Raw genomic sequence first — 11,609 nt, 5'->3', positions numbered from 1 at the left:
ACATGAAAGTGACCTCACCTTCCTCTCCCAGAACTGAGATCAGATCTGCTTCCTCCACTTCACTCCCCATCCTCCCAACAAGAGAAAGAAGAAATACCAAGGGGGAAATTCCAGATGCTTGAGACTTCCCTGATGGGGGGATGTCAATGCTCCAGGGGCACAGCAGGGATGGGCAGCCCCTGCAGAGGTCAGGCTGGGACTAGGCCAAGTCCTTCAGAGGATGGCTAGATGACAGGGATGGGATTTGGGGAGAACTTGTGGCTTGGGTCCTCTGTCCCTGTGAGGTCAGAGCATGGGTATCTGTATCTGTGATCAGACCTACTGCTGCTTTAGTTCCCTGTCTTTGGTTGGGAGAAGAGCTGTGCTCAGGATAACCTCCAAAATCTTTCAGCCTTCCCTGGATCAGGTGGGCACCCAGCAGGAGACTGGCCACAGGGCCTCTGGGCTTAGAGTCTGGCTAGGACAGCCAAAGGGATCTTGGGAGTCTTAGTGTACATGGGGACAGGAGCCAAAAAGCCAGGGATGTTGGCACCTCTCCATCTGTCAGGGAAGTAAGGGGGTGAAACCAACAGGTGACAGGCACTAAAGGATGCTCTGAGGGTGGGGTGGGTAAGACCTGGGTCCAGGCTTTGCTGTCTGGATTGTCACGGGAGCCCGAACAGAGCTTATCTGGTGATGGGCACGGGGTGGCCTGGGTTGAAGGAGTGTCTAGTCACCCCTAGTTTTCATTCAAGAGGTGATGAGGTAATCCTACACAGGTTGGAGAGTTATAAGGAGCAGGAATGGGTCTCACAGAAGACATGCTATTTAGGCCAAGATCCATGCAAAGATCACATGGCCTTTATGCTGGCCTCTGGTGGTAGAGGGGCCGAACAACTGGGCATCCCCCTTCAGCTAGGTACTACATGGTATCAGTAACTCCTGTCTCTTACTGTGTCCCAGTTTCCCAACTTGGTGATGATCTCTGATTGTGTATCTTCTGGGAACGGTGGCTTTGGAGCCTAGTGGGGTTTTTGAGGGGCTGTACTGGGTTCAGGGATCTCATCAGAATCCTCTGTCCTCCCCATCCTGGGGCATGTCTCTGAGAGCCAGGAGACATGGAGACATACCAGCATCCCAGAGCCTTCTGCGTGTTCTGAGGCACCCATGAGCTGTAGGGCTTTGGCCATTTTCCCAGGGCTCACTTGTGGGATGGGGTACAGGGGCTGCCTCTTCTCTTTCATAGGGACTCCCACAGTGTTGTGATGGGCTGCCAGAGCAGGAGCTGGAGGAGTACACCCTCCCACAGAGCATTAGACCACAAAGTGGGAAGATGAGTGGTGAGAATATTATGCAGGCACCCATAATCTGACCCCTGTCTGGCCCCCCACTTCAGAGCCTTAGACTGGGAGTGCCAACCTCTTCACCCAGGTGGAGTTCAGCAAAACTCTTTGACTCCAGGCCTGGGAAGCTTCAGCCTGACAGGGCACCTCTGTTCATGACCATTTAGAAACACTACTGCCCTAGCTAGCACCAGGCTTTTCCTCTTTGGGTCTCCAACTGTGACCTGAGGACACTGGTCGCTGTAGTCATTGTGTCCCTTATCAGTGGATAGCCCTGCAGGGGATATCTGGGCAATGCTGGCTGACCCCAGTACCTATAGCTTGTAGTGCCAGGAACTTTGTAGTGGGGTGTCCCCGTCCCCATGTCCTGTTTTTACTTCCTGTGACTGGCCACCCTGCACTATTACAGGTAAAGGCACACAGGTGGCTGTGTGGAACATTGTCTGTAACATACAGCAGTCTCTTTGGTATCCCTCTGGGGTGGAATTCTGGAGGACTGTGGACTAGTGTTCTAGCTAGTTTTATGTCAACTTGACACAAGCTAGACTCATCTGAAAGGAGGGAACCTCAACTGAGAAAATGCCTTCATAATGTCTGGGCATTTTCTTAATTAGCGATTGATGGGGGAGGGGAGGGCCCAGCCCATTGTGGGTGGGGCCATCCCTGGGCTGGTGGTTCTGAATTCTATAACAAAGCAGGCTGAGCAAGCCATGGACAATGAGTCAGTAAGCAGCACCCCTCCATGGCCTCTGCACCAGCTCCTGCCCTCTAGGATCCTGCCCTGCTTGAGTTCCTGTCCTGACTTCCTCCAGTGATGAACAGTGATATGGAAGTGTAAGCCAAATAATCCCTTTCCTTCCTAAGATGTTTTTGGTCACTGTGTTTCATCATAGCAATAGTAATCCAAACTAGGATGGCAGTCAGCACCCAGAAAGAGCTGTGGGTGGGTTAGAACCAGGTATCTTCCAGGCTGACCCACAGTGTTCCCCGGAACAGGGTGTGTTTTAGATGTGGGCAAGACTTGAATATGAGGAAAACAAGCCCAGGGCTGGGATACCAGCCAAGCCTATGAGGGTGGAGACCAATCTGGTTGGATGGAATAATCACGTGTGGTTAATTAACAGACAGTAGAGGGGAGAGAGCCAACAGCGCAGATCGAGGGATCTTGAGGAATTTGATTTTCTGTATTCTGTTGGAGTTGCTCAGTCCTCTTTGGAGCCTAGGTCTATAGTATGCCCCCACCTCCAGGCTTACTGAGGTCCATGCTCAAATAGGGTGGCTCTGGGGCCCAGCATATTACTTTGTAGTGAGAAACCTCACCCACATCTGCAGAAGGAAAATAAGACTGTTCTGCCGGTTCCCTCTCAGGGACAGGTGGGGAAGCCCATAACCTGTCTAAGGATGATAAGGAGTCTTGCTTCACCCTTGGAGGATAAAGGCTGGCTCTTGTTCCTAGGGCCCCATGTACTCAGAAGTATGTGGGCTGAGGAACTGGGCAATGGCAAGTGGTGTTGGGAAATGTCCCTGACATGGTAACTGGGAAGTGACCAGAAGCTCCTGGGGGAGGGTTCTGTGAGAAGGGTGTGTTGGGAGAAAGGTCGATAGATAAAGTTCTCAGTTGCCTGGGGCTGAGGTTCAGCTGTCAGAAAACTCGAGGTGAGCACCAAGATTTTTGCAGTGCCCTGGGAGAAAGACATACTTCCACAGAGTGTATGTTCAGGCTGGGACTGTACAAAGGGGAACTTGTTAGTGTTCCTGTGCTGCTTCTGCGGCTGAGGCCCCACCTCGTATTTTGGGGCTGGCCCTCCCAGCACCTCCTACCCCCATCTACTTGGTACAGCTCATCTGTAAAATTCAGAACCCGACTGCATTTCTCTTTCGTTTTCACTTTTTGCTGATGGGCTGAGGAGGGTGTGTGTGAGGCCCAGAGCCCATGGGGCTCCTGGCCTGCAGTGTCTTGATCAGGAACATGGAACCTCTGCCAGGATGGGGGTCTTCACCCTGGAGCCAGGCCCCCACAGCCAACACCTTCAGGCTGGTGAGTTCCGGAGCCTTTTCCTGTCCCCAAACTCTGTCCTCCCAAGCCCAACTCCAGCCACAGCACAGATCACCCCAGCCATTTCCTGTCTCCAGACCGGCTATCTTGGCTCTAGCTCACTGGGCTCTTTGTTGCTGGGTGTCCAGATCTCTGGAGATGATGGAGGACAACCTCATGTTGGGAGGTTACAGGCAGGAGCCCCTAGGGGGCTCCACTCACAGACACCTGCTGTGGCTCTCATTCTAGAGCCCTCGGCAGGCCATGTCCTGGAAGAGTCCCTGGGCAGGTCCTGTAGCAAGAGGCCGACCCTGTGCAGCTCTGCCCCTGAGGCAGTACAGTGGACATCAGGGCAGACTAGCAGGAGCCAGGGTGTCTCTCCTGTTTGCTCAAGGAGGCAACTCTGACCAGCAGTCAGGCACAGCCGTTCTCTCTCCCCTGGGCCCCTGAAGAGCCTGTTCCCACCCTCTGCTGGGAGTCTCTGAGTGCAGCCCTAGCCGACTCTGTTGCTTGCTCAGGTCTGACATCTTCAGGCCCAGAATGAAGGCAGAAGAGAGGTTAAGCAGGTGTGGGCTCTGAGCCTGTCCCACAGAGACACTGCCGGCTGAGAGGCTGCTGCTACCCCACCGCACAGAGCAGGGCATGAACCGAGGCCCTGGGCCCTCCTGGGGGAGGGAGCCACAGGGACAGAGGGAAGAACACCCCTCCAACACTCATCCCCTCCCCCAGGTGTGGGGCGTCTTCCTTTTGAACGTCCTGTGCTGTTTCTCTGTCCAGCCTGAATGCAGAGAAGAGGAGTATTCTGTGGGGGACGAGTGCTGTCCCATGTGCAACCCAGGTAGGAGCAGCTCCGGGAGCCAGGGCTGTGCCCGGGAAGGCCCTGTCCTGAGTCTCTTGGCCCCTGGGTCCTCAGTCCAATGGCCCAGCTGATCCAGGCTGTACAGTGTTCAGTCCAGGGACAGCCCCTGGCAGTCTGTACTCCTCAGCCTCTGGGACCTTTGCTGCTGCACACTGCTGCAGGGTGAGCCTGGGGCATAGGGCAGGCCCAGCATGACGGGAGGCTGAGACTGAGACAGAAGCAGGGCTATGGTCAGAGCCGGTCCTGGGTGAATTAGGAGGTTCCACATTGTGAACTTCTGAATTGCCCATAGAGGGCACATAGAAGGCAGATGGGCCAACAGGTCCTGAGGGGCTTTGTTTTGGTTGGTGCCATACCTGCTGGAGTTCCTGCTGGAGTTCCAGGTGAGGGTACAGGGTAGGCTTCTGCAGGTTACGTCCACTACTGAGGAACTGTGGGTCCTGGCTGCAGGTTACCACGTGAAGCAAGCCTGCAGTGAGCAGACAGGCACAGTGTGTGCCCCCTGCCCCCCACAGACACACACTGCCCATGCAAACGGCCTGAGCGAATGTCTGTCCTGCGGAGTCTGTGATCCAGGTGGGAGCTCCTGTGGAGGTGGGCGGTGCAGAAGGCAGGCCCGGCTCACCGGGACAGCTGGAGGATGGGTGCTCTCACCCCCTGTCTCTGATGGCAGACATGGGCCTAGTGACCTGGCGGGAGTGCTCCAGCCGGGAGGACACTGTGTGCCGCTGCAGTCCAGGCTACTTCTGTGAGATCCAGGAGGGGGACCACTGTTCTACATGCCTGCCGCACACCACCTGCCCCCGGGGACAGAGGGTCCTGAAGAGAGGTGAGCTGGCCGAATGCAGGTTCCTCCTTTGAGGCCATTCTTGTCCCATGGCCCCTGCTGCCTGTGTCCAGAAACCCTCCAGCTGAGGGATCTCAGAAGGAGCAGAAACCTTGGCCACCCCAGGCCACCCACCCCAGACAAGACCTGGGGTCAAGAGAGGAGAGAGGACAATAGGCTGACAGGTGAAGGGAGGTGAGACAGTGGATCGGGGAGGGCGAGAGAAGAGGGCAGCAAAGGGCACCAAAGGCAGAGGAGGGGGAGCTGGGGAAGACATCAAAATAAAGACAGGAGGGGGCAGGGTCAGGGGATGACAGGAGAAGCACAGACAGGGGCAGGGGTGGGGGCAGGGGCAGCGGCAGGCAGGAGAGGGCAGGGAATCTGGGAGATTCAGGGCAGAGAAAAGGCTTTCTGGTGAGAGTCAAGGAAGAGGACAGAGGGCAGAGGAGGGGAGGGGAGCTGAAGCAGCCCCAGTAGCTCCCAATTCTGGTCTAACCTCAGCTATCCAGCCTCACCTCAGATGCCTAGCAGGGAGCCTGACTTGTAGGGTAACCTAGGCCACTAACCAGATGTGAGTGTGAGGCCAGTCTTTGCTGCCCATCTGGAGTCTACCCAGAACACCTAAAAGAGCTTATGGGGTGAAGGTAGAAGGAACCCTGGATTATTAAGTCAGGCTCTTTCCTTGTCCAGGATCTCCTAGATCTACCCAAGCCCTTCTCACATGTTCTTAGGGCGTCATCTACCACCACAGCTCCCTCTATTAGCCACAGAGCATTATGTGTTGGAAGGCTCCGGATCAGACAGACCCAGACCCCACCCCAGGGAAGCCCAGCTCCCTGCAAGCGTGAGCCCAGTATTTTCTGCTTGTCTCTCTCAGGTAATTACAGCCAGGACACTGTCTGTGCTGACTGCCTGATAGGGACCTTCTCACCTGGAGGGACTCGGGAGGAATGTCTGCCCTGGACCAAGTAGGTGACCCACACCCTGGGGAGGGAATTACTCTGTTCCTCTGGAAGATGAGTGCCCAAAGCCAGCAGAGCTGCACCCTTGATAGGCAGCAGTCAGAAACCCCAATGCAGGACAACACGTGGGAGCCTGTGTTCTCAGAGATCACTGGGCCTTAGGCAGGAAGCCACAGGCTGTGGCCAGTTCCCACCCTATGAATGTGGCACCCAGGAGTTACGGATGTGGGCATGATTGTCTTAGGGTTTCTACTGCTGTGAAGAGACACCATGACCATCACAACTCTTATCAAGGAAAACATTTAACTGGGGCTGGCTTAGAGTTCTGAGGTTTAGTTTAGTCCATTATCATCATGGTAGGAAGCATGGTGGCCTGCAGGCAGACATGGTGCTGGAAAGGTTGCTGAGAGTTCTACATCTGGATCAGTAGGCAGCAGGAAGGCAGCAGGAAGAGACCTCAAAGCCTGCCCCCAGTGACACAACAAAGCCACACCTAATCCAAGGAGGCCACACCTCCTTCCTAGTATCACTATGAGCCTATGGGGGCCATTTTCATTCAAACCACTTCAGGTGAGGTCCCTTCTCTCCCTGAGCCAGGACCCCTTTAAATGTGGGTCCCAGACCCTAGAGCTAACCTGGGAACTGAGGGTCTCTGAGTGTTGCTGTTTCTTTGGGTGTCAGGTGTGGCTTCCCTGGGGAAGGGCTCAGCAGCCCATCCTCAGTCTCTCCTCACCGCTGTCAGTTCAGTCCCTATCAAGTCCCCTCCCCCCTCCCCTCCAAGTCCCCTCAGTCCGGCCCCCCCCCCCCCCCCCCCGTGTCCCTTGCTCCTCGCTGTCATTTCTGCCATGCTCCTTTGCTCCTCTTCCCTTTTTTCTTATTTCTTCCCTCCCTCTGTCTACCCATAAAGGGCTTGAAGACTGTGACAGACTTCAGTCCTACCTCAGAGCTGTTGACCACGTGAGTGGCTCTGAGCTGCATGGACCTCGCCTTAGCCCCGCAGTGCCCAGTCTGCTGACCTGACCCACAGCCTAGGTCTCCCACCAAGTCCCCTGGCTGCTCTCTCCTAGGTGCAATGCATGGTTTCAGAAGGAAGTGGAACATGGGACCAGCAGCACAGATGTCACCTGCTCCTTCTCCTGGACCTTCTACGTTATTTTCATCTTTTTGGGCCTTTTGGCAGCTGTCTTAATAATCATCTACATTAGAAGAAAAAGGCCACACACCAGTGAGCAATACCCCATCCTGTCAGGGCTCAGGACCCCAGGAGGGACCCCACGGGTCCTTGCAGGGTTGGGTCCCTCTTTGCACAATGGTTAGTGGTGTAGGCTTTCCCCGGAGCCCTGCCGTCAGGTGGCCTGTCTGGGGCCTTCCCATTTCCTCTCTTCTCCCTCCCTCCCTCCCCCTTCACCCTCCCTTGCTTCTCTCCTTCCTCATTGTTCAGTCTTCTTCTGTTTCAGCCCTGCTGTGCTGAGCAGGGTACCAGAGACCAGCTTGCAGATCAGCTTGGGTCTGGGAAGCTCTGGGCCATGGTTCAGGGAAGCGGAAAGAACACCAAGGGCCAAACAGGCTACACTCTTGGCAGTGAGGAAGCACACTCCTGTGTGCTCACCCCTGGTGTTCCCAGTGTAGGTGGGTAAGGCAGTCCATCCCGACTCCCTACTCATGGGAGTGAGCCCCAACTCTGTGAGGTAAGTGAGTGGTTGGCTTTGTCCTCTAGGAAGGTGGGCAGACCTGGTGGGCCTCCTGTGGGTCTTGACCCATGTCCAAAGCCCACTTCTCTAGAGAAGGCCAGACTCTGGGGGTAGACCACATAGCTGGAATCGCAGAATGTGGGTCCTCCATTGCTGTGTACCTGTCTTCTCTGGCTAGTTTCGCATCAGCCTCTCCCATGACCTGATGTCTTTGTGTTACAGGACCGGGGGCCAGGGGACTGGAGCTCCTGCAGGTATCACTCTAGGGGTGTTTGGACTGGGGGAGGAGGTCCCAACAGGATGAAGGACTCAACTCCTTTAGTCTATGCTGAGCTTTACATGTCCCAAGAACTATGCAGCTTGGTACCTGAGAGGCAGGACTTAAGCCTGGGTTTCTCTGACAGGGGCAGAAACAAGAGAACACTGTCAAGTTTCCAGTCACCGAGGTTGGGTTTGCTGTGACTGAGGAGGAGACAGCTTTCAACCCTGTGAATTCTGGATGACAAGACACCTAGGAGGCCCTAGAGGGAAACTTCTATGGAGTATGGCTGCTGCCCTGGGCTGCTCCAGCGCCAGGACATACAGCAGCGGAGATGTGGTTTTGGCTCAGAGTCAAGGAGTTGCTTTGCCATTCTTACTGTGAAATGGGGTCCAGGGGCATTTTCATTTTCCCATCTGCTCCCATGTGCCCCTCCATCCAAATCCTGGGAGGTGATGACCCAAAACCTCCAGTATCGATGACAGCTACCATTGACCCTACTGCCTGGCTCTTCCAATCAGCTCACAACAGCTCAGTCTAAACCTTAGGCCTCTGCCTGTCCTGGATATGTTAAGCCTAGGCCTGTTCATCTGGTGGGCTGGTGAGCACTGCCTCCTGGGTCTGGGGTGTACCTAGTGAGATGCCAGGCAAGCGCTTCATCACTAAGCTGTGTCCCAGCACTCTTTTCACTAGTGTTTTGAGGCAGAGTCATGTGAAATTGTCTGGGCCCACTCGGGACTCATTCTGTGTCTCCAACAAGCCTCAAACTTGACCCTCTACCTCAGCCTTTAAAGTAACTGCATTTACCTCTGTGGGCCTCAGGCTGGGCCAAGGTCACTTCCTGTTCTCTTCTCTTCTCTTCTCTTCTCTTCTCTTCTCTTCTCTTCTCTTCTCTTCTCTTCTCTTCTCTTCTCTTCTCTTCTCTTCTCTCTCCCTCTCCCTCTCCCTCTCCCTCTCCCTCTCCCTCTCCCTCTCCCTCTCCCTCTCCCTCTCCCTCTCCCTCTCCCTCTCCCTCTCCCTCTCCCTCTCTTTGCTTTTTTTTGAGACAGGGTTTCTCTGTGTAGTTCTGGTGCCTGTCCTGGAGCTCACTCTGTAGACCAGGCTGGCCTTGAACTCACAGAGATCTGCCTGGCTCTGCCTCCCGAGTGCTGGTATTAAAGGCGTGCACCACCACCTCCTGGCTCCTTTTCTTCTCTTTTTGGTGTGGTGTGGTGTGGTGTGGTGTGGTGTGGTGTGGTGTGTGTGTGTGTGTGTGTGTGTGTGTGTGTGTGTACATATATGCTATAGAGGCTAGAGGTCAATTTGGGGTGTTATTCCTTTAGTGGCTAACCATCTTGAGCCAGCCTAGGGCTCACCAATTCAGCTAGACTAACCTACCACTGAGCCCTTGTCTCTGTCTCCTCAGTGTTGGGATTATAGGTATAGAGCACTACACCGGACTTTTTAAGGGGGTTCTGGGGATGAACTCAGGTTCAAGAACTCATGTCCCTATGTTGTGGGACAAACACTTTAGTGACTGAACCATTCCTCCATCCTCAGAATGATTTTCTAAAGTTACATTTGTATTTGTCTCTTTTCTACTTGTTATAAGAAATAAATATTTTTGTTACGTGCCTTGTCTCTATGTAGACATCTATCACTGCCGTGTTTTCCGGCCCCAGTGTACCGATAGGATTCTTTGAACATTTCACATCACTCCATGGGAGGGAGTTATTGCCATGAAGCCAGGTGCTGTGCTGCAGGCTCACTTGTCTCTTTGCCTCAGTCCTGGAATCAGTTCTTCAAATAACTGTTTGCATTTATTAAAAAATAATGTTTAGGAGTTGAGACTGTGGCAGAGTGTGCCCATCCTGAGGTGCCCAGTGGTCAACCTTGACTGAGTTCAGAAGTGTCTTTGAGGTCAAGGTGCACTTGTGGAGCATCTCTGGAGATGGTTTGCTGAGGGGAGAGTCCCATCCTGAGCATGGGTACAGCCATCCCATGGGGTGTGTCCAGATGGAAGAAAAGGGAGAAAGGAGCCCATGAGCAACAGCATTTCCTCTCTGTTCCCTGGCTGCTGAGGAGGGAGCAGCTCTGCTCTACCATACAGATCTCTTATGGACCTCTGCCACACAGAGACTCAGGGCAATGCAGCCAGTGATCATGGACACTGCTGAAATGGTGAGCTGAAACACATCCTTCCTCCTTGAAATATTTCCCTCAGGTATTTGCCACTGCAACGGATAGTCTCATTGATGCTACATGTCACATCTCTGTGTATCTATCATTACATCTCTTTCTTAGTTACTGTTCTATTGTTGTGAAGAGAAACCACAAACAAGGTAACTTATAAAAGGAAGCACTGAATTGAGAGGGCTTGCTCATAGTTTCAAAGGGTTAGTCATCATGACAGGAAGCAGACAGGCATGGCACTAGAGCAATAGCTGAGAACTTTATATTCTCATCCACAGGCAGGAGAAAGAGAGAGACAGAGAAAGAGACAGAGACAGACAGAGACAGACACAGAAACAGAAAGAGACAGAGGGAGAGAGAGAGGCAGAGACAGACAGAGACAGAAAGAGACAGAGAGAAAGAGAGATTGGTCTTGATGTGGGTTTTTAATGCCCACCTCCAGAGATATACCTCCTCCAATAAGGCCACACCTAATCCTTCCCAGTTCCACTAACTGGGGCCCAAGCATTCAAAAATATGAGCCCGTGGGACCATTTTCCTTCAAACAACTTACAATATATATATTATCTTTCTCATTTATGTATCTATCATCCATATATCTCATCTCTTTATCATCTGTCTTTTCTTATCTTTCATCTATCAATCTATCAATCAATCTATCTATCTATCTATCTATCTATCTACCTATCTATCATCTTCTTTATCCCATATAATCTTGCTACTCACCTACTCATTAGCCCGTGGAACATACGGAAGAACTTGTGTATTAATGCTCGAGGTTAAAGAAGTTGAGTTATGAAGAAGAGATGGGCAGGTTGTACAAGTGCCTGTCATTATTTGCCATGATACAGATGGATTGTAATTAGATTGTAGAACAGGCCTGCATTAATGTCTTACAAAGAGGACATCGGAACAGGAACCTGGTGATCATGAAGAGAGCTTCCAGTAACACAGAGGACTCTGTCCACTAAAGAATCATACCAACTTTAAGTGCATGCACGGATGCAGCTTGGCCTAATGCAGCCTTCCTGAGTCTTAACTATAGCAGTTCTGACACAGTGGAGGCATCCGGTCACACCACATCTGTAGCCAGGAAGCACAGAGTGGAGGCAGCCACTCACACCACATTTGCAGTCAGGAAGCACAGAGTGATGGATGTTGATGCACAGCTTGCTTTTTCTTTATTCAGTCCAAAACCCTTGCCCATGGAATGGTGCTGCTCCTCTAATGTGTCAACCAACCCTAAGGGCTGGTCTTCCCACCTCAATCAACCCAATCTAGAAACTCTTTCCAAACATACCTAGACATTTGTTTCCATGGTGATTCTACATCCCATCAAGATGATGATCAATATTAACCATTGCATTGCTGGATTTAGGGTCACAGCCTGTGCCATAACAAGCCAGGTTTGGACACCTGTCCTTGAGAAGACAATTTCTTTTTTTATAATTTATTTAACTTTATTTAATGTGCATTGGTGTAA

At 52.7% G+C, this 11,609-nt stretch overlaps 1 protein-coding gene across 4 annotated transcripts; it reads left to right on the top strand.

Moving 5' to 3' along the window:
* The first annotated feature begins 2,145 nt into the window (after positions 1 to 2,145).
* LOC102907179 (tumor necrosis factor receptor superfamily member 14) lies at positions 2,146 to 9,567 on the top strand. Of its 4 annotated transcripts, none has more exons than XM_042272265.2 (8): positions 2,169 to 3,360; positions 4,135 to 4,195; positions 4,667 to 4,792; positions 4,890 to 5,045; positions 5,920 to 6,010; positions 7,072 to 7,229; positions 7,918 to 7,949; positions 8,100 to 9,567. In XM_042272265.2, the coding sequence occupies exons 1-8, from the start codon at positions 3,256 to 3,258 to the stop codon at positions 8,196 to 8,198; spliced, it is 828 nt and encodes a 275-aa protein (XP_042128199.1). In that variant the 5' UTR covers positions 2,169 to 3,255; the 3' UTR covers positions 8,199 to 9,567. The 4 variants fall into 4 exon arrangements, with proteins under 4 accessions (XP_042128200.1, XP_042128199.1, XP_015841522.1 ...); XM_006992396.4 differs by having other exon boundaries at positions 2,676 to 3,360; positions 4,087 to 4,195; XM_042272266.2 differs by lacking the exon at positions 4,667 to 4,792 and having other exon boundaries at positions 2,146 to 3,360.
* Positions 9,568 to 11,609: the final 2,042 nt, after the last annotated feature.

This window comes from Peromyscus maniculatus, chromosome 2 (genome assembly GCF_049852395.1).
Source record: "Peromyscus maniculatus bairdii isolate BWxNUB_F1_BW_parent chromosome 2, HU_Pman_BW_mat_3.1, whole genome shotgun sequence".
Classification (NCBI taxonomy): domain Eukaryota; kingdom Metazoa; phylum Chordata; class Mammalia; order Rodentia; family Cricetidae; genus Peromyscus; species Peromyscus maniculatus.
Note: the sequence above shows the minus strand (reverse complement) of the source record. Positions and strands in the feature narration are given on the sequence as shown.